General features: G+C 48.3%; 1 protein-coding gene across 8 annotated transcripts in view; it reads left to right on the plus strand.

The window, feature by feature from the left end:
* Positions 1 to 811: 811 nt before the first annotated feature.
* CFAP100 (cilia and flagella associated protein 100) overlaps positions 812 to 26824 on the plus strand; it is a 63882-nt gene continuing 37869 nt past the window's right edge. For 4 of the 8 annotated variants that reach the window (XM_077116300.1, XM_077116299.1, XM_077116294.1 and 1 more), the window contains exons 1-8: positions 812 to 913; positions 1902 to 2002; positions 10819 to 10899; positions 18688 to 18788; positions 20988 to 21180; positions 23918 to 23985; positions 24073 to 24236; positions 24459 to 24539. In XM_077116300.1, the coding sequence (XP_076972415.1) occupies positions 1969 to 2002; positions 10819 to 10899; positions 18688 to 18788; positions 20988 to 21180; positions 23918 to 23985; positions 24073 to 24236; positions 24459 to 24539 (722 nt within the window). In that variant the 5' untranslated portion in view covers positions 812 to 913; positions 1902 to 1968. The other 4 variants (XM_077116301.1, XM_077116297.1, XM_077116295.1 and 1 more) reach the window with 4 other exon arrangements.

A 26824-nucleotide genomic window follows, 5' to 3' on the forward strand; every position in this document is an offset into this window, starting at 1 on the left:
TTTGCCATGGAAATTTAAACTTCAATCTGAGAAACTCTGGTGCTCATGATCAGAACTCAAGGTGGTGTTTCCAGCTGCTTTTAGTGAGGACAGGGACACTAGGCTGGTGGCGGGAGGCTGTTCAGAAGGCAGACCCCAGGGTCCCTAGCCACCACTGCTGGTGGGTCTGGGCCATCTAAAATTGCCCCCTACCTTTTATGCCCTCCTGCCCTCCCTCTTTTTCTTTATTGATAGCACTTGTCACCATGCGTCTTTATTACATGTCTCCTTTACCCTCTGGGACAGTGAGAGAGATTGTTCCATTACAGAAAGCCCAGACACACCCCAAAGTTTCTGATTCTGCAGTGGGAAGGGAAGTCTTGCTTTTCTAATTCACTCCCAGCATTTCTGATGCTGCTGGTCCCGGAGTCACATTTGGAGAACCAGCCTTCCAGAAAGTGAAGTCCACTCCACAGGGAGAAATCAGGTCTGGCTTTGCTCCATGTCATCGGGAGCCTCCAGCTCAGTGCCCGGCACCCAGTAGGCCTTCAGGGAAATACACGAATCAGAGACTGAAGGGAAAAGAGCTGGAAGGAGTACAGAAAAGTAAAGACCTAAAAGGAAACTCCTGTTTCCCGGAGCACCCACCCCGAGCAAGCCCGGCCCATGGGGCACCAAGGCGGACACTGTGCTGGGCGTCCTTGGGCGGGGCGGTGGGGAGCGCCGCGGGACCGGAGACCCTCTCTCCTCCGCCCTAGATCCCGCCGCCCTCAGGCCCCCGCAGTGTGAGCAGCCCCACGACTTTGCTGAGCCTTGGGGCCCTCTATGCCGTCACAGTCCCGGCGGGGACAATGGTTGCCATAGTGACGTAAACTGAGGGCCTGGACGCTTAGAGCTGAGAGCTTCTCGGAGCAAGCCGCTGAGCGCGGGGCGGGTGGGTGCACGCGGGGTCTGGATGCGCGCGGGACCGGTGGGTGCGCGCCGGGCCGGGGTGCGCGCGGGGCCGGTGGGTGCACGCCGGTGGGTGCACGCAGGGCCGGGGGTGCGTGTGGTAGGGGGTGCGCGCGGGGTCGCGGGCAGGCCCCTTCGTACCACCTTCGCAAGGTCCCCTTGTAACGCTCCCCGCCCTTCTTTACTCTTCATTGTACATCATTACATATATTTGTATGTCCCAGGCGCTCGGGGATCAGGCGCTAGTTAGGAGGCGAGTCCCTCCTCACCCGCGGCTCTCCCGGTGCCCTGATTTTTCCCAGCAGCCGGCTGCAGCCCCCAGGAGATTAAAAGGCAGGAAAGTCTCAAGCTTTAGAATCGAGGAAGCCTCGGCTTGAATCCTGCTCCTGTCCTTCCTGGCTGTGGGACCTTAGCACCTCGCTTGAATATCTATTTTGCTTTCCCCTCTGCAAAGTGAAAATTCGCTCGATGACTAGTTAAGGAAGCGCCAGGTACATGCCAGGCTCTCTGATGGGCACCACCTCTGCAAACCAGAAAAGGACCCTGCTCCGGTGGCGCTTACATTCTAGGGGGGAAATAGGCGATAAACGGAAGCTTTGAAGTGCTAAATCAGATGGTGGTAATCGCACAGAAGATAAAGCGCATATGGGGGTGGGAAGAAAGAAACCAGTTTGGACTGGGAGGTAGATAAGGCCTCTCTGAAGGCGCCCTCTTGACTTCACATCTGCCGGGAGAGGAGGACCCACCCCCAACCCCATCTCCCAGGCTGTGTGTGGGAAGAACCTATTTTGGTCGAAAAGGTGGCAAATGCAAAGGTCCTGCTGCAGGAACAGAATGCTCAGGCCAGAGGGGAGCGGGGAGGGGCCAGCGAGGAGCTCAGCAAGCCCTGGGGCTTGGCCCGGCCACGGGGGGAGGGGCCTGTGGGCCTGCGCAGTCACCGTCACCCGTTCAAGCACCATGTCGCTTCCCAGGTGGTGATCTCCTCTAAGTCAAGGCCAAGCTTTGCAGCGACCCTTTCGTCCTCAGCCACTGTCCAAGATGTCTACCATGGTCAAGGACATAAACCCTGATAGTAAGTACCCGGATGGGGGTGGCCGGTGGCTCGAAGCAGCTTTCTCCTGTCCACCTTGGAGCCTGGGGCGGTGGGGTCCAGGCTTGAGCTGGTTCTAATGCCAGGCCATGAGGCACAAATCAAGTTTCCAGAAGAGGCCCTGGGAAAGGTGGCACAGTGTAGTTCAGCATCTCAATTTCCCTCCAGTAATGGCTACGGGGTGAAGCCATCAGCTGGGAACAAGTCCTTTTGTGAAACACCCTCTTTACCAGAATTACTACATGGGGTCACGCCAGGTGCTGGCACAGTGATGCATGGAGCTTAGGTACAGCTGAGGCCACATTTGCTGAGCGATGGGGTGGACGAGGGGGCAATATCATCCACCTGTCCATCTATGTCCATCTATGTGTGTATGTGTTTACTTTTGACCATAGTAACAAATGTACAACCCCAAATTTCCTATTTTAACCACTTTCAAACATAAATTCAGTGATATTTATTACAGTCTCAATGTTGTGCTACCAACACCAGTATCCATTACCCCAACTTTTCCATCACCCCAAAGAGAAACTCTGCACCCATTAAGCAATAACTCCCCCCATTCTATCACCCCACCACCGAGCCCCTGACAACCAATAATCTACTTTCCACCTCAATGAAGTTGTTTATTCTAGGTATTTTTTATCAGTGAGATCACAAAATATCTTTTTGTGTCTGTCTTATTTCAGTTAACCTGATGTCTTCAGGGTTTGTCCATGTTGTAGCATAGACCAGTACTTCACTTTTTTTTGTAGCTGAATATTCCATTGTATATATATTCATATATCTCACATTTTTTTACCCATTCATCTATCAATAGTCTCTCGGGTTGCTCCTACCTTCTGGCTTGTGTGAATAATGCTGTGTCCAACATTGGCGTGCAAATATCTGTTTAAGTTCCTGCTTCCAGTTCTTCGGGGGTATATACTTAGGAGTGGGACTGTCAGGTCATATGGTACTTTCTGAGGAACGCCAAATTGGCTTCCCCAGTGGCCGCAGCATTTTTACATTCCTACCAGGAATGTATAAGGGTTAGCAATTTCTTTACATTCTTGCCAGTGCTGGTTATACCCCCCCACCCCCTTTTTTTTGTATGCTGTATGGCGGGGATCACATTTCATTCTTTTTCCGTGTGAGTATCCCATTATTGCAGCGCCATTTGTTGAATTTTTGTTTGTTTGTTTTGTTTTGGGGAGGTGCATGGGCCCGGAATCAAACCTGGGTCCCCAGCAGGCTGGGCAAGAATTCTACCACTGAACTACCCTTACACCTCCTATTTGCCACTTTTTTTAAAAGCACCCATTCTAGTGGCTGTGAAATGGTATCTCACTGTGGTTTTGATCTGCATTTTTCCGATGACCAGTGACAGCATCTTTTCATGTGCTTATCAGCCATTTGTATATCTTCTTTGGAGAAATGACTATTCCAGACTTTTGTTCTGCTTTTAATTGGATTATTTGTCTTTTTATTGTTGAGTTGCAGCCATTCTTTATTTATATTCTGGATATTAAACCTTTATATATTTTATATATTTTTGGATACTAAACCCTTACCAGATACAGTTAGCAATCAATTGTGTTTTTAATTCTCTTAGTTCTGAATAGATAATTTAAATGCGAATAGGCATTCTTATGGTTCAAAATTCAAGAGCATATTCAAAGTGTCCCCACACTGTCCTCAGACACCAGTGTCGAGAGGACACAGAGGCAGCCAGGGCATCAGGCTCTTCTGTAACCTTCCAAGTGTGTTCTGTGCACAAGCAAGTACATATGTATAGATATAGGTTTTCTTTTTCTGTGATAGATGGTCGCTCACTGCATACACTGCTCTTCACCTCACTTTTCTCATTTCACCTGTATATTGTGGAGATGGTGTCTCCCTAAGGCAAACAGAGTTTCCTTATACTCTTTGTGTTTTTGATCGGAACAGCAATGCCACAGTCTGGATGTGTCATAATTTAACCAGTACACTACTAATGGGTATCAAGCTTATTCCCATCTATTACATTTGCCCTCTTTCTCTTTGTGCTTTGCCATAAATTGAAAAATGAAGAAAAGCTGAAACAGGTTTACAGGAAAGTGGTAGTTTGGAAATGTTTACAGATAACAAATGAACTCTTTGTGCATGCATGCAAACCCATGTGGGATAATTGGGCTAGCATAAGGCAACTGAAGGATTTACACAATACATCAATTCACCCTGTAGCACAAGGTGAGTGGCTGGATGGAGGGAACCCTGGGACGCCGTGGGTTTGGGTGGTCCCTTGAGACTGGTGTATAACCTCTCAGGAGATGATATGTCAATAGGAGGCTGCCCTGGGCCGAGTGTTGGGTTGGGCCCGGGGTCCCACTGGGCTAAGGATCTGTGTGTTTGTAAGGAAAACCAGGCCAGGTGGGCATGGCTGACCAGTCAGAGCTGGGGGTCCGTCAGGCCCAGGCAGGACAGTGGAGTCAGCCTGGCTGGGGTGCATGCACAGGGCCCTCAGGCCAGGAGGACAGCGGAGATCAATGTCCTGGGGTCACCTGCAGGAGCTGTGGGACAAACGATGGGGAGCTGAGCTCCAAGTCTGAACCCCCGTCCCAACTAGAGGGCAGTTTGTTTATCAAGGCTAGAGCAGGACTCTGGAGCATTCCTTGGCTGGCCCATCTAGTCAAGTCACATCACCGCTCTGAGCCTCAACTTCTTCACTCGTGAAATGGGAAGAATCCCTATTCAGGGCTAGAGTGAGGATTAATGAGAGTTCAACACCTTGCCAGAGACGTGATAAATGCTCTATAATATGAATATTGATCGGACTACCAACCTGCTCCTCCCATCCCCACAGGCTGGTCTTCAGTGTGTGAAGCCTGTGATGGAGGGAGGGAGAGAGATGCTGAAAGAGGAGTGGGGGTGGTCTGGACGCAGGGCTGGGGGTGCTGAGATGGGGACACAGCTGAGGGCTTGCCTTCACAGTGCATCCTCTGATGTTTCATACCATGATCTTAAAGACCTTTGTGCCATTATACCGAAATAATATGGGAAGGACATCTCTGGGGAGCTTTTTCTTTCCCTACTCAGGGTCTAGGACCTCTAGGGGGGATCATACAGTTATGCCCTTGGACAGCTCAGAGCTTTTTTCCCCTCCCTTGGCACAGCTCCTCTGTGTCCCTTCTCTCCTCATTCCAATATCTTCACACCAAGTTTATCCTTTAGGACCTGGCCCAGGCCCAGCTCCTCCAGGAAACCCTCCCTGTATCCCTGTCACTCTCTTCATCATCACCTGGCTCAGGTCCACTTGCCTGGGTTTCTGAGGAACCGTCTTCCTTAAAAGGTTGGCAGCTCCTGGAGGCGGTGCATGCCCATCTGCACCCAGCAGGAGGTGCTCCAAGGTGCACGTGCTGGCTGTGCGATGGACACGAGGGGCACGAGAGGGGCGCTCCGGTGGGCTGCCCTGGCTACACAGTAGGAGCTCAAGATGCTGGGAGTGTTCCGTGCATGCCTGCTGGCTGTGCAGTGAACATGGGAGGTGCTCTCCAGTGTACACCCACTGACTGTGCCGCTGTGAACATGGGGTGCCCTCGGTGTGACCCCGCCGACTGCGCCCCGGGCGCATGAGACTGGGAGATGGAGAGCTTGTCCTTTCATTCACAAACATTTATTAAGTGCACCAGGGATCTAGGATTGAGTAAAACCAGTGGAGTTACCCACTCATGGGCCTTACATTGTGATGAGGGGGCCAGACACGGGAAAATAAACAACCAGTCTTTATTGACAAAGGGCAATAAATGGTATGAAGGAAAGAACTGGCTGCTTTGAGCAAGTTTTGGGTGAAGGGAATAATTCAAATGGAAGAAGCAGTCAGCGGAGGAGTCTTTGAGAAGATGGTATTTCAGTATCAATGCAATCCTGAAGGATGAATGGGAGCAAAGCAGGACATTCTTGGCCGTGGGAACAGTCCAGACAGGTCTCCCTGAGGTGGGAATGAGCTTGAAGCATTCAAAGAAGAGACAGAAGGCCAGTGTGGACACTGTGCACCAGAGGTAGGACTGACTGTTCAGTTCTATTCCAGTGATGGGAAGGGTTCAGGCAGGGAGATTGCCCAGCTTCTGGCTTCTATGTCTAGGACTCCATCCCTATGACATAGGCAGGGGGCCTCCTGGAGCAGAGCCCGGAAGGACAGGACTCTTGACAGGAGAACTTGGACCACACAAAGAGCCAGGGAAAGCTCAGAGGAGACCATAAGGGATCCCAGTCACGCTCCCATACCCCCACTCTGCAGCCAGCCCCAGTGCCCTGAAGCTGGGTCCCCTCCATCTCTGGGGGTCCTGATGTCAGAGATGGAACCCAGCCTTCTGGGGCTGGAGGTGGGAGGTGTCCATTCAGTGAACCAATTTATTTCCTAAGAGGTCAGGCTATGGGTACAAGTCCTCCAGGAAAGGAAGTTTGAGCGAGGAGCCTCCCAGCTGCAAGAGCCTTGCTCTGCCAGGCTGAGGGCGCCTGAGTGCTTACTGCCCTTTCCGAACAAATTTCCCACACTGGGAAGAGGAAAGAAGGACGTGGGGGTCCAGAAAGCCTTGTCAGACATACAGATTGCCAGACCTTTTCCTACTGCTTCTGACCATGTAGGGATGGGGCGGGGGGAGGAATGGGAATGCTGGATTCAGTACTTATTTTGACAATTTGGGGAAATGTGTTAAGTGACCCAACTTTCATCTTGGGAACTGCAAAACTGAGCAGGCTGGAGCGCTGCCCAGTGGCCCGGGGTGAGAAGGGGCCATCTGACTGCCCATCAGGCTATTCTGGGGGCCACACTAATTCAGGCACTCACCAACATTTATGGGATCCGGCAGTCTGCTTGGTTGGGGATACAGGGGGCCAATGGACAGAGGTAGCCCCTACTTTCAGAGAGTTTGGGGGAGACAAGTAAACAGATCTCCCTCTTGGCTCACTGTACTCACGCACGCCAGCACGCCTCCCCTCAGGCCCCTCTCACTTAGAATGCTCTACCCCGGATTCCCTTGTGGCTCCCTCTTTCATGTCCTTTGGGAATTTATTCGAAGGTCACCACCCACCATCCAGCCCCACCTCTCCAACCTTCGCGTTCTCCCGGACACTTCCCACGTCTTTAACTGTCCCTCTCTCCCTGGGGAATGTATCAGCTCTGGATGCTCAGAAGTATTTGTCTATCTCGTGAATGGTGTCTTCTCCCAAAAGCCTGGCACAAATGGTTACTCAATTAAAAATTTGTTTACTAAATGAACAACAAGTAGCAGAAAAAGGGTCCAATAGTGATAAGTAAGGACTATGTCAAAAATAACCTGGCTACACCCGCTCAGGGGCTCAGATCCCTCTCCCCGGGCAGCCCAAGGGTGTGGACAGGGAGATGGACTGTGAAGGCTTAGAGCTACGAACCCCGGGAAAGCAGGTTCTTAATCTTCATCCATTCTTGTGGGTGTGAATGCATTATAAGTAGGACCTTTAGAAGACATCATTTTTAGTTAAGGTGCGATCCAGCCGAATCAGGATGGGTCTTAATCCTGGTACTGGAGGGCCTAGAGACGAGGCCAGGGAGAGGGAAACGCCATGGGGAGCAGAAGCTGGGAGTCAGGGGAGGGCCCGAGGGGTGGCTGTCTCGGCAGCCGCCTGGCAGCCTCCTTGCCTCCCGGCACTGATCCTTCAATGGAGGTGGCACAGATGCTCTGATGCTTGGAACTCATCCCTGCAGCACCAGCCTGCCTCCCCCAGGGCCCCCTCCGGTCCTCTACGTGAGGGCCCCTGGCTGCTCCTGAATGGTGGAAGGCTGCCTCCTTTCTCCTCCATTCGGTCCCCCGGAGGCTTACGGGCTCTCCCAGTGCCTTCTCAGACACAGAATCAGGCCACTCTTTGGGCCAGTGGTCATAGTCCAGGTGCTAAGGACTCATAACCTCATTCTTAAAACCAACATTTGATTTCCTTCCTTCCTTCCTCCTCAAGAAAATGGCTTCATTTTAATACAATGTTAATATCCTTTTAAAACATTTCCCAGGGCATATATATTTTATTGCTTTTCATGAAGACATTGTATAGCAGCTCAGTCTAACCCGTTTCTCCAGGAGAATTTTTCTAAAAGTAGGCTTAAGTTTTCAAAATCGAAAAAAATAATAAATTTTGTAAAAGTAGCAAAAGAAAATGGATATTTTAACATTTTTATGTTAATGTATTTAATGTTAATGTTGAAGTTTAATGTATTTAACCTTCAGAGGCAGAATGCAAGACACAAAACCCCAACCCCTTTTTCACTAAGCAAAAATTAAAGTGTGCTGTAAGGAAAACACATGATCGAGTCAAAAATTAATTGGTGGGTGGGCAATGGTGGCTCAGTGGCAGAGTTCTCGCCTGCTGTGCTGGAGACCCAGCTTCGATTCCTGGAGCCTGCCCATGCCAAAAAAAAGTAATTGGCAAGTCACCTGGAGGAAAAATATCTCAGTAGCTCTGGCAAAAAAAAAAAAAAAAAAAAAAAAGAGCCAGTGTCCTACAGAGAGAAGTGAATGGATCATAATCTCATTCACTGGTTGAATTAATAAATTCAGTTAAACTGGTTGCTTCTGTCCCTATCAAGTTGGTAGAGTTCCAGGCATATGGGGATGCAACCCAGCTAACTGTGGTGACAGCAGCGTTTTTAAGTGTTTGGAAATTGCAAAAGACTAGGAAAAACCTCAAGACCCATCGAGAAGACTTGCCTAACCAACAATGAGCTGGGCACTGGCGCAGATGTGTTTCTGTGAACAGTCACGGTGCATGAGTGTGTGTGTGCAAATAATACCTCTGTTTGTTGCAGGGCTTGGGGCGAGGCCCTAGCTACCTGTGTTTGTTTGAAAAGTTAGCAATGTATGGTTAATGCTTTTTTAATTTTAGAAAAGGTTCATTTTTAATGGAATTTTGACTTCTTTGTTTTGGGGTTTGGTCTGCTTAAAGAAGTGGTACCTTCTGATGTTTAGAATGTGTATTAGTTTCCTTGGGCTGCTGTAACAAAATAGCACAACCAGGTGGCTTAAAACAACAGAAGTGTGTTGTCTTAGGGTTCTGAAAGTCAGAAGTCTGAAATCCAGGTGCCAGCAGGGCCATGCTCCCTCTGAAACCTGGAGGGGAGGATACTTCCCTGCCTCTTCCAGCTTCTGGTGTCTGTTGGCGTTCTCTACCTCTGTCGCCCTGTGTTCTCTCCCCTTCTTATAAGAACGCCAGTTATGCGAGATTAATGTTCCCCCACCCTAGTCCAGTAGGACTTTATTTTAACTTGACTAATTCCATCCGTAAGGACCCCATTTCCAAATACAGTCACATTCTATGGTTAGACTTCAACACATCTTTTGTTATGGTTAATTAAATTTTACAACCTGGAAGCTTAACCATATACCTGCTAAAAAAAGAGAAAATTAGAAAACAATAATATAATCAACCCACTCCAGCTTCTTCACACTTTTTTTTTTAATACAATCTACCTGTGGTTAGAGTGGGAGGCTGTAACTGCCTCTGGCTGCGAGGTCTCCATGAGGGCTCCCCACAGCCCTTCAACTCACCCAGAGGAGTCTCTCGAGGCTGCTGGCAATTTGAAGGGAGGCTGGTCTGGGCCTGTTCCACTGTGCATCTAACACACACAGACACAGAGCTTGAGAGGTGGGAAAGGAGCAACAGGGCAAAAGACTGGGCCATTCATGGGCAAATCCACGTTTCCAGTTCTTCCTGAAAAATCAGAAGGGCTGGCAACCTGAACCACAGTTAGCAGCTGACATTCCCGACTTCTCTGCAAGCCTCACCACTCCCTACTGCCTCCCCCAATCCTTAGAGCATTACCATTGTATATTCTGCTGGGCCCTGAAGGCATCTGAGTTTTCGGCCCCATGTCCCTCCCTCCTTCTCACTCTTCCCTCCTGCCATCTCCCATCTTTTGTGGGTCTGAGGCTTTGCATCATATTCCCACCTCTCTGGCCCTCCCTTTTCCCCAGCATCCCATGATCACCATCCCTGAAACCTCCTCAGCAACCTGAGACCGCCCACCAGAACACACCTCTGGCTGCTCCTGCCCCCTGTGCTCTTCTGAACTGGCTTGACTGGAGTCTCCAAACTACAAATCTTCCCTGGGGTGATATGGGAGGAGGTCTCAGGTCAAATGGCTCCTTCCCTACAAGCACCAGTGGGAGAGAGAACAACATGGAAACAGGAAGGCTGAGATGGAATGTCACTAAGGAAGTAGGAGTGACCCTCTGGGAAAGAAGTCAGGGGCGTGGTTTCCAGGCCAGCCTCTTTGATTTTCTGAGGTTGATCATAAAGGTCAGGAAGGCTAGAGCAGCTTCTCCAGTGGAGCTCCATGAGCTGCCGCTGGGGTGGGGGTGGGGGGCAGGGGGGCTCTCTGTGAGTCCTTCATCTAAGCCCCAAAGGAAGCCCTGGAGGCTCAGTAGCAAAGGAGCTGGCCAGACCAGGATCCTCCCCTCCCTGGGTCTTGGAATGTTCATCTATACAATAATCCCACTCTCTTCAAATGGAAGTGTATGCAAAGAAAGGCACAAAAACACCTTCTGTACACCAGGCATATGTGCCAGGAGCATTCTCGGCTATTTTCTTACACCTTTTTCACAACTTCTGAGCAAGGGCAATACAAGTGTCTCAGGTGAGATCATGCCTCAGAGAAGCCAGGTGACTTGTCCCAGCTCAGCAGGTAGGTGATGAAGCAGGGGCTGGAACCCTCTATTTTTGTGGAGCCTCTATCTGTACTCACACTGTGTCCACAGTTCTCTTGTGTCTGTCAGATTCATTGCTGTGCCCTCAAATTTGTGTCTCTCCAGAGGGCAAGCTGGAATCCATGGAAAATAGCTCTTCTTCAATCATTGAAGAAAAATTGAAGAAACGGGTGAACAAAGGCAAAGGTAATCCTGAAACTGGTAGATTAAAGTCTGAGTTCGTGGGAGGTACACCCTTTCCCTTCTGCCTCTTAGACCTAGTTTCCAATTCTAAGGGCAGAGATGAAATGCTTCCTGTTTGTATTAGGAACTGGGTTACTGACCAGAAAAAAATAGGAACATTAGCAAGTATGATTTAATTTTCCCTCCAGTAATGGGAAGGCATTCCAGGGCTGGAATAGCAGTTCCACAAAGTCCTCCACGTGACTTCCAAATCCCTCTGCTCCGTTTTCTTTAGCCTCAGGGCTTTCACTCTCAAGGTTGTCTCACAGTCACAAAATAGCTGCTGCAGCTCCAGCCACCACATCTGATTCCAGGCAGAAAGAAGGAGCACAGAAAAAGGCACAACTGCCCAGCCACCAACTCAACCCTTCCTGGGAAAGGATTCTTTCTAGAAGCCTCACCCAGCAATTTCTGCTTACATTCCATTAGTGAGAAATCTGTTACATGGCCATTGGTCTCTGTAAGGGAAGTTGAAAGATGTAGCTTTTCAGCTAGGCACATTGCTACTGCCTGTTAGGAATGAAGAAGGGTGGGCAGCTAGATGCATGTGCCTCATCCTTTTAACCCGACCCACATGGGGCATACTGGGAAAAGTAAGTTCTTCAGCTCCAGTGGCTTTAGGGAAATATGTTTTGGGTCCCTCCAGTAAGACCAATGTTGGGCCAAATATTCCCCAGCATAACAGCTTTCAGTGGGGGGAAGAAAAAGGATTTCTTCTTTTGTGGGTTGGCACTGGGGTTGTCCAGGGGCTGGCACAGACAGCTGGAGTCTGGACAGGCCAGTGTGGGTGTCCCAGAAGATAAGGGACCAGCTATCCTGGGGGCACTCAGAATCAGGTGTCTTTGGATTTTGCTTTTGGCAGCAGTCCCATGGAACACTGCAGTCTGCAGACATCCATGCTACTGGAGCAGAATCCCCTTCACTTACATACCTCTCTACACAGGGAGCTTACTTCCTCCTGTAGCATCAGCTCTGTGCCTTGGCTTACCTGGACTCCTGTCCCCTGGACCTATAACATATTCCCCAAGTCTGCTCTTCACCCAAGCAGACCCCCACATTTCCCTTCCAGGCACAGGTGGCTGGTAGCCTCCCTCACCTTTGTTCCTGCCCCACCAGGAGCCAAGCTGTCCTGGCAGGTTGGGGAACACCCCTCTCTCCTGCCTTCACACCCTCTGAGCCCACGGCCTTTTTCACACAGATTCATACCTATTGTGTCTTGTCCAAAGACTCAGTGGAAGAAGAAAATGTGACTTTATTTCTTCTGGTGCCAACTATTCAGCCTATCTATTGAGGCTCTGTGTGGGTGGTGATCAAAATAGCTTTTAATACTCTCAAAGTAACCAAATGCCAAGCAAGTGCCAAGTCTTCAAGATCCTAAACTTACTACCATTAGGGACCTCTTTATTATTATTATCATTATTATTATATTATTATTATACATGCACAAAAGTAATGTCTGGTGAACCCTCGTTTCTAGCATCAGATTCAACGGCAAAGCAGATTTGCCACATGTGCTCCCTCTGTCCTTTTCTCTTTTTGTCTTTGCCAGAAGATTTTAGTGAAAAATCCAGATATGCCGTCTCATCCCTACATAGCTCATTATGCATGTCTCAAAAGTAGAAACATCTTCTTAAAAGCCCACAATGCCGTCATGAGCCCTAACAAAATTAACCAGTGCATTTAATACCTGGCCCCTAACCAAATTTACCCAATGAGCTTAGAAATGTCTTCCTATAGAAGGTTTGTTCTCAATAAGATTCAATGAGATCTGAACATTTGGCCATTATATCTCTGCCATCTCTTTTATTATAACAATACACCTCCGCCTCAATCCCTGGCCATATCTTTTTCATGCTTTTAATTAGTTAAGAAATCATGTCAATTATCCTGTATAGTGCCCCCCACCACCACGTATTTGTGTGCTTCCTGGCACTGGCACGGAAACTTGTAACTCGTTTGAACGTTAACTCTTCTCTTCTCTTCTTCCTCGTCTCTCTCACTCTCTTTTTTTGACATTAATTCTTATGTTGGGTGTGGCTGACCAGAAGCCTTGCTAGGTGGGCTTTTAGTGCACCTCCCCCAGCTGCCCCTGCTGCTGATGCTATGTGTGACCAGTGCATTCAGACGGCAACTCCTTGATCCCTGCCTTGGAAAGTTTCACATCAACTTTCACCAAATAATTTCTACTGGGTTATCTGTCTTTTTATTTTTATCTTTTCTAAGAGCTCTTCAGATATTCTAGATACAAGCCATTTGCCAATTATAAGTATTGCAAAGACCGTCTCCTACCATGCGGATTACCTTTTCATCCTCCTGGTGGTATCTTTTTAATGTACAAAGTTCCTTCTTTTAATGTAATTCAGTTTCCCAATCATTTCCTTTAGGGTTAATACTTTTGGTGTCCTCTTTAAGAACTCTTTGTTGACCCCAAAGGTCATGAAGAGATACTCTTATCGTGTCTTCTAGAAGTTTTGTTTCAATTTCACAATAAGATCTATACACCACTTCTGATTGGACTAATTATAATCATTTTGTTGTATGTTCTTTTGGATTTTTTAGTCTGCAATCACGTCAGATTAAAAAAAGACTAAAAGGTCAGACTATTTGGCCTTGAATAAAACTTTTCCCCTTCCTTTTCTCCCCTTATACCTTTTATTTCTTTTTTGTGCCTTGTTGCCCCAGCAAGGACCCTCATCACAAGGCTGTGTTAAGAATGAACAACCTGGGTGGGCCACAGTGACTCAGCAGGTAGAGTTCTCGCCTGCCATGCTGGAGACCCAGGTTCGATTCCTGGTGCCTGCCCATGCAAGAAATAAAAAGAATGAACATCCTTGTCTTGGTTCTCAACCTTGAGGCAAATCATTCAATAGCTCACCATGAAATATGATGTTAGCTGTGGAATTTTTGCAGATGCCTGTGTTAGGTTCCTAGTGTTACTGTAACAGATTATGACAACCAGAGTGCTTGAAGCAACACAAGTGTATTATTGTACAGTTCTGGAAATCAGAAGTCTGAAATGAGTCTTCCAGGGCTAAAGCCAAGGTGTCAACCGGGCTACATTCCATCTGGATGCTCTGAAAGAAGAATCTTGCCTTTTCTAGATTCTAGAAGCTGCCTGCATTCTTTGGCTTGTGGACCCTTCCCCCATCTTCAAAGCCAGCAGTGCAGTATCTTCAAATCCGCAACGCAGCACTCCAACCTCAGCTTCCAGGATCACAGCTCCTTCTCTGCCTCTGGCCTTCTGCTTCCTCCCAAAAGGACTTGTGTGATTACAGAGGCTTAGCTGGATAACCCAGAATAATCTCCCCATCTCAAGATCCCTTACTTCATCACATCTGCAGAATCCATTTTACCATGTAAGGTGGCATAGTCATGGGGTCAGGGGTTAGGAAATGTCATCTTCGGGGCCATTTTTCAGACTTCCCTAGGACCCTTTATCAGACTGACGATGTTTCCTTCTATTCCTAAGTTGTTAAGACATTATAAAAACTAAGTTTTGAATGTTATCAAATGCTTTTCCTACATCTATTTAGATGATCATATGATCGTCTCCACCATTCTGTTAATGTGGTGTATCATACTGATTGGTTTATAAATGTCAAACGAACTTTGCATTTCTAGAATGATTTGCTTTGAATGTTTGTCCTCCTTGGATGTGGGCTCATCTTCTTATTAACCATTCCCCCTTCACCTGACTGTAAAAACAATTTTGTTTTCCAAAGCCTGCTTCCACTTAGCTACTTATAGTTAGCTAGGGGAGTTTCTTAACTGTTGGTGCCTCAGTTTCCTCACTGGTAAAATGAGAATGGAAATAATTCTCATTTCCTAGGGTTGTTAGAAAAATGAAACCAGATAAAATACTCAAACTGGCACATGGTAAGAACCCAGAGCTTACCTATCACAATTTGGGTTTTTATGAAAGACATGGGACATGCTGCCCAAGTGTGCTAATGGCCAGTTTTGGGGACTCGCCCTACCTCTCTGCCCCAAGCACTGGTCCTTGCCATTCCACACTCAGGGTAATGCCTCTGCCCTTGGTTGCTGACCAAGAACAGGGAGTCAAAGAAAGTAAAATCTGAGGGAAGCAAGGAGCGTGCCTGGCTGCTGCAAATTCTCCTAACTGACAGTTCATGACGGCACTTGTCCTGGCCCCCCAATCCCACTTCTGCACTCCCAAGAAGCTAGAGGCCCTATTGGGGCCACCCTAGCTTCCACAACTCTCCTTCCTGCAACTGTTGTGGGCTGTACATCCTCCTTGGCCCCATTCCATCTGCCTTCCATCCTTCAGAGACGTCTACACATTTCTGGTCTTCTAGAATCACCTCTTTCAGTTTCCAAAGTGGTCAGTCTTTCAAATTTCTTTTCACGTCATTTCTGGGGACTGGGGTAGGGCTTGTGCTGGGAAAGGCAAGCTCGTGTGCCCAGTTCACCACCTTGACCTAACTTCCCAGCTTCCCTGGGTCTGGCAGAGACCCCCTTTGGCAGTCTATTGTAGAATCTCTCTCAGGATCAATTCGTGCAGTCTTAGTTGGCCAGGACTGCTATGTCTGATACTCTGCAAAGGATTGGCTTGGACATTGAGAATTTATTGGGTCAAAACGGAGGCATGAGCAAGGCCAGCTCTCTGTTGGGGCTGCTGGCGGCCGTCCCTCAATGCGGCGCCATCTCCTCCTGTGGCCTCTCTGACTTCTGACTTCTTCCCCTTTCCGGTCTCTACTGGCTGTGTCCAAATTGTCTTTCCTCAAAAGGCTCCAGTCATATGGGATTAAGACCCACATGGATTCAAGTGGTCGCAACTTGTAATAGCATCTTCAAAAGGTCCTATTTGCAAATAGGTTCACCCCGCAGACATGCAGATTAAGATTAGAATGTGTCTTTTAGTCTGGACTTGATTCAACCAACCATGTGCAGGGGCTGGGAGTGCACCAAGAGTCCCCTCTGAAACCACGCTTTCACGAGGCCCTCCCAGGCCCCTGGTCCCTCTGACACCAGACTCCTGATGGACCACCTCTCAGCATCCTGCTGCTCTGGCCTTTCTTGGCACAGACTGCTGTCCATGGGCATCCTCCAGGGCCTGCCCCACTCCTTCCTCACAGCAGCCAGACTGAGAGCTGACCAGAGGGTCTCCACTGACCACTTCCTACCAGCACTCCCTGTCTCAGTCCAAATCCACCGACCACTTCCCACCAGCACTCCCCATCTCAGTCCAAATCCTTTGACCACCTCCCACCAGCACTTCCTGTCAGTCCAAATCCTCTGACCACTCCCACCAGCACTCCGTCTCAGTCCAAATCGCAATTCTCTTTTCTTCATGCTTCTCACTCTCAGCCTCATGACTTCTTTAAAAACTTTTTTTACTGTAAAATATAACATTCATGCAAAGCAAATAAATAAAAAAGCAATACTTTCAAAGCACACTTCAGTAAGTAGTTACAGAACAGATCCCAGAGTCTGTCATGGGCTACCATACCATCATCTCAGGTTTTCCCTTCTAACTACTACAAAACGTTGAAGGCTAGAAGCAATATTAATATGGTAATTCAGCAGTCATACTCATTTGTTAAATCCCATTTTCTCTGTTATACCTTCTCCTTTGAGCCTTCTCCCAATGTATCTTTGGACAATGTCCCTTCTGACTTTTTTCAAGTTGAGAAAGGGTGTCCACACTAAAGGATGGGGGGGATGATATTAACTGATAATCTTGGACAGGCTGGTCTCTCTAGGTTTCAGGATTTATCTGACCTAGGAACCCTCTGGGAAGTATAGGTTCTAGGAGAGTAAACCTAGCGCATGAAACCTTTATAAAGTCTCAGTTTGAGCCCTAGGCGTTCTTAAGAGTCAACAGGAACAATGTTGGTTGGGGTTTAGCAAACCATGGTAACTAACACTAGCTAACTGAAGCATGCATAAGAGCAGCCTTCAGAATAGTCTCTTGACTCTATTTGATTTCTCTTGGCCACTGATGCTTTATTTACTACACTTCTTTTTCCCCTTTTTGGTCAGAAAGGTGCTGTTGACCCCATGGTGCCAGGGCTAGACTCATCCCCAAGATTCACGTTGTCATGGAGACTTTCACCCCTGAATGTCATGTCCCATGTAGAGGGGACAGTAATGATTTTCCTTGCAGAGTTGAACTTAGAGAGAGAGGCCACATCTGAGCCATAAAGCGGCTTCCTGGAAGCAACTCTTAGGCTCACGACTTTTTTAACTTTCTACTTTGACAGGATTTAATTATTACTGGAAAGATGAAAGAATAGTATAAAGATGTTGTAGGAAAGCCCACCCATGGGACTTTTCTGCTGCTTCCTCATGATTACATTCAGATTAAGCATCGTTCAGGACTCTATCTGAGGGATCATATCTGGGGACACATCATGGTGACTTCTTTTATTCCTGGTGACGTTACCTTTGATCGCTTGGTTCAGGTGGTATCCGCCCAGCTTCTCCATTGCCAAGTTATTTTTTCTTCTTGGAAAATATATTATTATATCGGTAAATACTTCCTATGGGGAGATGTATTAAGCCCATCTGAACATTACTTTAAAAATCCCTTTTAAAAGCATTCTCTTCCTGCTGGTGATGATGCAAAATGGGGTGAGTTTCTAGGAAGCCAGATGAGTTTATGTCTCCAAAGCTTTAAAACTGCTCACAGCCCCTGGCCTCTGGGTTCTCTCCAGAAAATCATTTCTAAAGAACTAGTTGATGACAGACACAAAAATGGACCCACCAGATGTCCACTGCACCACTATTTAATTCTAAGTAGAATATGGCTAAGGATCTCTTGAAATAGTACATTTTGGCAGCCCATGATATTTGCTTAGAAGGGTCACAAAAAATTTGTAATAGCAAGGAACTGCTCATGGTTAAATGTTTGTTTTTTTTTAAAGGGAGATATGAAATCATTAAAAAATTTGTACTGAAAAACACAGTAAGAAAACACCCCAAAATAGCATCAGCAACTGTTTCACATTAGAGCTAATTCTTTATCATACTCTTTTATTTTTGAGGTTATTGTTGGAATGAACCCCACTTCTACATTAGGGCTAGGAGGGAAAAAGCAGCTCTATTTTTAAAGTTCATTTCCCCAAGGATAGGGAGCAATTTTGCTGCCTCCTAGATTCTGTCCACCCAGCGACCCTCTGAGCTTCCTTGATCTCTGCAGCAACTTCTCCCTGACCCTCTTGGGAATGGCAGAATTGAGACTCAGCCCCCAAATCCCTGCCCTGGCTCCCCAGGCCGCAGTCACTGTGCCCTCAGGTCCAGCTTTCCCTGGGAGACTCTGAGACTCCTGAAAAGACAAACTCAGATTCACCTGGAGTCCCCGCATGCCCACATCTGAAGACACAGGCAGCACCTCACTTCTGGTGTCAGGCAGGCCAGGTTCAAATCCTGACTCCATTCCTTATGAAGTGGGTTTTCCTGAGACTTCAAATTAGAGAGATGCTGGGTGAAAGGTATCGACAAAGGCCCAGGGACATCACAGATGCTCAAGAAAGATTAGTGGCCATTCCTGAGTCTCTCAGATGCCAGTGGCAGAAACCCAACTCTAATTAGTAAGGCAAGAAAGGTAAGTTATTGGCTCATATAGCTGGAAAGTCTGGCACTGCTGAACGTGGACCAGTTGTTCATGCATTCACAGCAGCCCCCTGATGCCTGCTCTGGGTCCAGTCTGGTCTGGCCTGAGATGGCACCAGGATGTCACAACTCTGAGGAGTTGGGGAGCCTCTCCAATGGAGGTTTCTCCCTCCCCAGTGTCTGTGGTTGTTCCCGACCGCTCTGCTAATCCTTTCCACATGTCTAGAGATGTGGATTTCTTCTTGCTTAGAGACCAGGAGCGGAACAAGACTCGCTCGGTGAGTGTCCACGGTGGAGCTAGGCCTTTTCCCCAACCCTCCAAAGCCTGAGCTTCTGTCCCCTCTCAGCTCCCCTGCCCCCAGCTCTTCTGTCTCTCCAACAAACAGCAGCCAGATTCTTCCTTCTCAGAACAGTTCTTTCCTCAGGACACTTCCCTATTCTAACATAATCAATGGCTCACCATTTCCCATAAAATCAACTTGAAATGGGCTGGCTCTCAAATCTCTGAACCTACACCCCTGCTTCTTGGGCCTTTGTCAGGACAGGTTCCTTGGAGCTGCCCAGCATTAGCAACTTTGGCCTCTACCTCTTCACCTCTGCTGTTCCCTGAATGTAACGCCATCCCCATCAAGGCCCAGCTCAAGACCTCAATTACCCTACCAGTCCCTCTGGGAGCTCCCCTGAAGTATCCCTATCACCTCCTCTGAGGAAACAGCTCTGGACATCACTCAGATGGCCTCACTGGAATTCCTGGATTTTTACACCTATGTGCACACAAACTCCTCTGCAATGCCCAGATGACACCAGGGCCAGCCCTAACCCAGTGAGAATGAGCCCATTCTCTGTACCCCAGCACACTGTCTCTTACTTTCCTCTCCCCAAGAGACCATGTGCCCAGAAGTCAAAGCAGCCCACATCTCCTTGGAAGCCCCCAGGCCAGCCCAGAGCAAGCCCGACTAGACTCATGGCTCAGGGAAGATGTGGGACGCAGCTCAGCCTCTTCAGTGGACCCTGGGGGAGTGAGCAGCCAGCTCTGGGCCAAAGGGATCTTTGCTTCTCCTTGCCTTGCCATTGAACACTCCCTGGGCCTCATCAGAGGGGCATGTAAGGGTTGGCACACTTGCACACACATGCATGTCCAGCCCCTTGCCCACCCCTGCCCGGGGCCTCCCCCTCCTGGGTTGGCACAGACAGCGCCCACCCCACCCCCGCCCCCCAGCTCAGCACTCGAAACCGTGGTTCTTGAGCTATCCCTGGCCCAGCAGCACAGCATCAGCTAGGCACGTGTTGGAAATGTGCATTTTTGAGCCCCACCCCAGACTCAGAGGGAGGTACCCTGCCCGTGGCATTGCCCATACACATGCCCATCAGAGGGCACTGTCCTGGAGGGCAGCACACACGAAAGCCACGCATCCACAGCAGAGGCTGGAGGGAAGTGACTACAGACAACAGACCCAACCCTTTCTTGACAGCAACCGGGAGGCCATTCTGTCTTCTCTCCAGGGCAGGTCTGGGTTTTTCTTATTCCCCCAAGCCCAGCCTTCCTCCTAGAGTCCCCCTCCCCCAACTTCAGACTCCTCCCAGCCCAGCCCCTCCCACCCCCACGCAGGGCGCTCTGCCCCCTCCCTACCCCCCAGCTTACGCAGGGAGCGGTGCCCATAGGAGTGGGGGGTTCAGCTACTGCCCAAGACCTAGCTCCAAAGCAGGAAGAAAGAGGTGCCTGGCCCCTCTCTCCCACCTCCTCCAATCTCTTACCAAAGCGGGGTACAGTCCCTGGGGGGCCCCCAGAAAGGAGGGCAGATTAGACTGGGTGGGCAAGCTTCCAGGACCCACCTGGCCAGCCAGCCAGCCCTAAAAACTGGGCTTTCAGGTCAAATCCTGGCTGTCAAGTTTCTTTTGGAAACTCCCAAGGTCTAGTGGCCCTGAAGGTAGTGTTGCCAGATTTAGCAAATCAAACCCAGGACACCCAGCTGATGTGCGTGCCAGGCGAGCATCGGATAACCTTTAAGGATAGGTAAACCCCACACAATAGTTACCTGAAATCCGAATATCACTGGGCAGCCTGTAGTTTATCTGGCAGTCCTACCTGGACTCCGATTCTCGGTTACTAAGCAGAAGCACCCGGTAACAGACACAAAAGTTTTGCTCTGGCAAGGAAGCCTGATCACTTACAAAAATAGAAATGGCTTCCAGTATGGAGGGACAGCAAACAGTTTTTATCGACATAAAAAGGAGGTTACAGACAGTTGGGCGCTTGGGCCCTGTCCTCTTCACCCTCATGTGCCCCTAGGCCTCCTGGCATTGCGGAAGCACGCAGCTTCCATAGGCTTCTCACCCCATGTCACGGATGTCATCACAACTTCATACTTGTGTGTATAAATGCGCACAGCCCTCGCAAGCCTGCCCGTGGCGCTGGCTGGTGCAGGGTGGGGGCGAGGGGCTGGGGCGCGGTGCTGACACTGTCGGACCACCCCCAGGAGCGGGAACAGAAGAAATACATGCGGGTCCACGAGAAAATGACCTACTCATCCAGGGTGCCCGCCAGGCACACCAGCCTGCGGCGGGAGCTGCGGCTAGAGGACGAAGCGCAGGACGAGGAGATGCGCGCCGAGGCAGAGCAGCTGCAGGATTTCCGTGAGCACACGGCCTGGAAGCTTGCCTTCACTAAAGGTACTGCCCACCCCTCCCCCGTTCCCTAGCCGGGAGCCCCTCCGGCCACATCAGGGAACACGTGCGCCAATCGCAGCCCTGCCCTGAGCCTTTCCCAACTTACCAGTGCTTGGAAAGGCCCCCCGTTTTCTATCGTGGAAAGACAAATCGGAGTCAAGTTTGCAGATGACAGCAATGTATTCAGGACACCAAAATTCTTGCTGCAGCAAAGGCAGCTCCGTCACCTGCAGAAATGGAAGTAGCCTGAAGTGTCTTGGCTAGCAAATGATTTTCATAAACGTAGAAAGGAAGTTAGCTTACGTTCGATTGGCTGGAGTTTGTCCACCTTATAAGAGCCGGTTTAGGGCAGGTGGGCTCTATTTTGTATTATATCCAACATAAGGAACCGGGGGCTTGATTGGTCTTCTAGGTCAGCTGCCTTGGTGGGGATTTCATATTCCAGAAGCCATCAAGGGGAAACTCAAGAGGAAGCTCTTAAAGAAGAAGAAGTTAAGGCATGGTTTTTCTGGCTGAAGGGTTCCCAGGACTTTCTCTATACAATTTTGTCACTATAGAGCTTGGACCCTAAGTGCAGGTATCAAGTGGTTTCAGGGCACTTTGAAAAGTGATAGTTGCAAAGGGAAAAGCATGGTCTTTCCTATACAAGAGGCTCTACCTGCATCAGTCCCAGATGGATTGCCAATCTAAAGTGCTTTTAGAGGAGAAAGCCATTTGAATCCACTATATCGACTATGTTCTGAATGTCGAGCATACACAATGAGTGTGGGCTTAGAATCTATAAAGTCCAGGCAATCTAGCTTGGTGAACCTCTGGGTTCAAATCTCAGCTCCACCATTCAGTAGCTGCCCCTTGGCACCTAGGGGTTGAATGTGTCAATACATTTAATGTGCTTAGAAGAGTGTCTATCACACAGAAAGAACCATATTTGTTGTTTTCATTTCCTAAGGCTGATGAAATGCAATATACCAGAAGTGGACTGGCTTTTAACAATGGGATTTATTAGCTTGCAAGTTTACTTGCTCTTAAGACAATAAAAATGTCCAGATTAAGGCATCCAGAGGACAATACCTTCTCTGAAGATGAGCTACCAGCGAGCTTGGGCTCCTCTTTCAGATAGCAAGGCACATGGCCATGGCTGCTGGTCCTTCTCGCCTAGGTTTCCTGGCTTCCAGCTTCTGGCTTCAGTGACTCCACTCTGAGCTTCTGCTTCTTTCTCTTTTTTGCTTCTGTCTCTCTTAGCCTCTGTGTCCTTCTCTCTGAACGTCTCTGGGTCTTTTTTTCTGTCTTTTATCTTCTTATAAAGGACTCCAGTAAGAGGAGGATCAAGACTCACCTTGAGTGAGGTGGGTCACATCTCAACTGAAATAACCTAATCGAAAGGTCCCACCTATTGGTCTGCACCCGCGCGGAATGGATTAAAAGAACATGATTCTTTTGGGGGGGTTCTGCATACCTGCAAGACATCCCGGGTGTGTGAGAGAGAGCTATTATTATTATCACCCAGTAGGAACTCGTAAGTACTGAGAGCACATTAATATTCTACCAACCCAGGTAACGAAGTATACAAAGCTAGAGAGGAATCACTGGGGTTGGAGAATCCTAAAACATAATAGAATTACAGTAGTAATACATGTAAATGTAAAGTGCTACAGAAGCGTCCCAGCCTCTGCTTTTGACCTGCCTGTGGCTTGTTATTTTTGTTAGCAACCCCCTGGGTTTGCTCTGATGGTGTGTGACCACGCTCGGCCACTGGGGGCGCACACGTTTCTGTTGATGGCCTTCCATGGCTAACACCATGAGAGGCAGAGGTTGCTTGGCTGGGGAGGCGTGTCTTCTGAGAAATGCATTCATGGCCCCAAGCAGAGAAGTGAAGGAGGCTTGCTGGGGACGGGAAAACAGGTGTGGTGCCTGGAAAGGTGGGGGCCTCCCTTGGGTTTGGATTTAAACACCCCTCACGTCCCAGCCTTCATGTGCCTGAGAAGCTGGAGCTCCCGGAGGTGAAGGGACTTCTGCAAGTCCTGAGGGAGGCAGGACCCAGCCAGGGTCTCTCCAGGCGTCTTGACTCCCGCATAAGCCTCTTTCCGTCACACCAGGATCTTTGTCTGTTTGTTTTGTTTTGCTGGAAAGGAAAGGATTTGAGTAAAAAGGCTAGAAAGCCAGACTTTCCTCTCCAGAAAAGCCATGGAGAGAATCCCCAGTGGCCCCTGGACACACCCGTTGCTGTCTCCTCTGCTTGCCTCAGGACATTCACTCAGATGTCCACTTTATTTTTCTCCTGCCTGGTGTAAACCCTGGCATTGTGGACTTGGCTGCCCAAATTGGGCTGTGGGATCTCATGTGCCCCAGGTAGAAATCACAGCCCCCATTTGGCTCTCCCTACCCCACTCAGTCCTGATCAATAGGTCTTTCATTATTAAGTCCATCCGTAAGGGTGCCCACAAGCTCATTCCAACTGAAAAGTGTGTTATAGCAAGAGAGGTCCAAGTCAGACATAAGGAAGGACTTCCCACTAAAGAGAATGTACTGTGTGGGATAGAGCCTTCTCTCCCTTCAGCTGGAAACAGGAGACAAGAGCACCATCTCCTATAGCCGCTGTAATAACCTGGGCATCACAGCAGAGCCCTGGGCCAGGAGCCAGCAGACGTAGCACCAGACACTTGTTTGTGGTGTGTCTTCCTCAGTCCTGAGGCTGGGCTGCTGTCTCACACTTGCCCCCACCCCTCTTCTTACATTGCAGAAAAGAAACTGGAGCCTGACACCATAAACGGCTACCTCCAACAGAAGCGACAGATGTTCCTCATCCAGGTAGAATGTGCTATGCCTACAGGGGACAGCCAGGTAAGGGTGCTGGCCTTGAGTAGTCACTGTGATCCATGCCCCCTTGTCCCTCAGTATGCCCTAGAGATGAAGCAGAACGAGATCCAGAGACTGGAGATGCTGGCAGCCATGGAAGAGGCCAAGCTGGAACGGGCGGAGAAGACTCTGGAGAATGACGCAGCCTTGTTTGATGAGTTTCTCAGGGAAAATGACCGCAGCTCGGTGCAGGCTCTGAGAGTGTGAGGCTGCAGGCGGGAGGGCCGAAGGGAGAGGGGCCAGCGGAGGGGCCAGCCGGCTGAGGCCCTGGGTCTGCACACCCCACCCAGCGTGCCCCGGCTCCAGCTGCTCCCTGCTACCTCCTGCCTCTGTCCTCCAGCCTCACCCAGCCCAGGGGTGCTGAGGGCAGTGTGGCCACTGCTCTTTGTCTGTGATTGTCTCCCTGCCCCTGCCCCACCCCCCAGGGCTGAGAACGAGACCAAAGCAAAGATGGAGAAGATCATCGAGATCAGGGAGCTCACCACGCAGATCATGAATATAAAAAGGTGAGCTGAGTGGGGTGCGGAGGGTTACTCCTCAGAGTAGCCAAAAGAGCCCCCTCAAGATGCAAGCCACATTGCGTTAGCACTCAGTCTTCCATACCTCAGGGACTCAGGACCCCAGGGGAAATAGTTGGAGGGGCAGCTAGGTCAGGAAGAAACAATCAAATAGATTACCAGCTTTAAGACATACAGTAACAAACCCAGGACCAAGTGGAAATACTATTTTATAAGGGAAGAGGAAGTATTTGGTTCCCTGTAAATGGAGTGGGGATGGGGGTGGGGAGTGATCCTAAGGCTGCAAGCCCATGCCCAGAGCAAGATGCATGCTCAGAAAAGACTGAGGAGGACCCTGTGCATTTACCTTAGGTTCCTTCTTAGGTTAGCTAAGCTCTGAAGGACAGCGAGCACCAGCCAACACAGAACTAATCTGCAAAGACTCAGAAAGAGTGTTTGTGGTTTTTTGCTGTTGTTGTTAGCTCAGAGCATACAAGGAAATCTCTCTCATAACACTAGCTGGATACAAGTTTAAGGAACAGATACATCAGAGAATAAATTTCAGCATTAACCTATTAAAATATCAAAACATCCAGTGTGCAATGAAAGGTTGCAAGGCAAAAAGAATTATGGGAAGATGACAGAGTAGGAAGCTTAAGGAATCAGTTCCTCCACCAGAACAACTAATAAACTGGTAAGAACTGTCCAAATCAACTTTTCTGAAACTCCGGAGTCTAGTGGAACACTGTTAAGCACCCGGAGAAGAGCTAGAGAAAGAGACTGGTAAATTGCCGTAAGTATCAGTAAATTTCACCCTCCCTGTAGCAGCTACCATCCTCACCCAAAACTGCATGGCAGGCAGCTGTGAAGACTGCTCCTGATTCCGTTTTCTGGTATAGGGTGGGATATAAAGACCTAGTCCTCCAAAATCTAGAGTTCTGATCCCAGATCGCTGCTTTTGACCAGTTTACTTCAGATCTCTGGGGGACCAGCTCTAAGGAGGGCCATTGTTCCAATTCCCTACCACAAAAGCAACAGTAGAGTCTTAAAGAAGCAATACCTACTCTTTTGTCCCCTTTTCTCTTCCCATTTCCCATTTGGGAGCAAAAATCACTTGGAAAAGTCACAGATAGATGACTGTAGCCTTCAACAACAATGAACACTAGCAGTATCAGAAGAGTAGAACTAGATTTCCGAGTTATGACCATACATACTCAGAATGTCCAGTTCTCAACAAAAAAAAAAATTACAAAACACTCAAAGAAACAGGAAAGTATGGCCCATTCACAAGCAATAATGAATCTGCCAGAAACCATCCCTGAGGAAACTCACACATTGGAATGATTGGTCAAAACTTAAAATCAATTGTCTTAAATATGTTCAGTGAGCTAAAGGATACCATATACAAAACACTAAAGGAAATTAAGAAAACTTTATCTGAACAAAATAAAGAGATCAAAATTTTAAAAAGTAACCAAACAGAAATGTTGACTGAATAAACATTCATTGACATGAAAAACTCAGACAGATTCAACAGCATATTTGAACAGACAGAAGAAATGATTAGGAAACTTGAAGAGAGGACAATTGAAATTATCTGGTGCAAGAATCAGGAATTAAAAATAGCAAAGAAAAATGAACAAAGCCTGAGGGGTCTGTGGGACACCTTCAAGCATACCAACATGTGCATTCCTGGAGTCCCAGAAGGATAAGAGGAAGAGAAAGGGACAGAAAAATTACTTGAGAAATAATGGCCACAAAAAAAAAAAAAATCCCAGATTTGATGGAAGACATGGATATATACACACAGGAATCTCAACCAATTCCAAGCAGAATGAACTCTAAGAGAGCTATACCAAGACACATTAGACTGAAAATGTTAAAATCCATAGACAGAGAGGATGTTGTCAAATACAAGGGATTCCCAATAAGATTAACAGTGGATTTTTCATCAGAAACCATAAAGGTCAGAAGACAATGGGATGATACATTCAAAGTTCTTAAAAGAAAAAACTGTCCACCAAAAATTTTATAGCTGAAAAAAAAAATCTTTCAAAAATGAAGGATAAGGGCCACGGTGGCTCAACAGGTAGCATTCTCGTCTGCCATGCCAGAGGACCCTGGTTCGATTCCCGGTGCCTGCCCATGTTAAAAAAAAAAAAAGAAAGAAAGAATATATATTTAAAAAAAAATGAAGGATAAAATTAAGACATTTACAGATAAACAGAAGCTGAAAGAGTCATTACCCAAAGCCTGATCTACAGGAAATGCAATGGAAACCTTTACACTAAAAT

This window comes from Tamandua tetradactyla, chromosome 9 (genome assembly GCF_023851605.1).
Source record: "Tamandua tetradactyla isolate mTamTet1 chromosome 9, mTamTet1.pri, whole genome shotgun sequence".
Classification (NCBI taxonomy): Eukaryota; Metazoa; Chordata; class Mammalia; order Pilosa; family Myrmecophagidae; genus Tamandua; species Tamandua tetradactyla.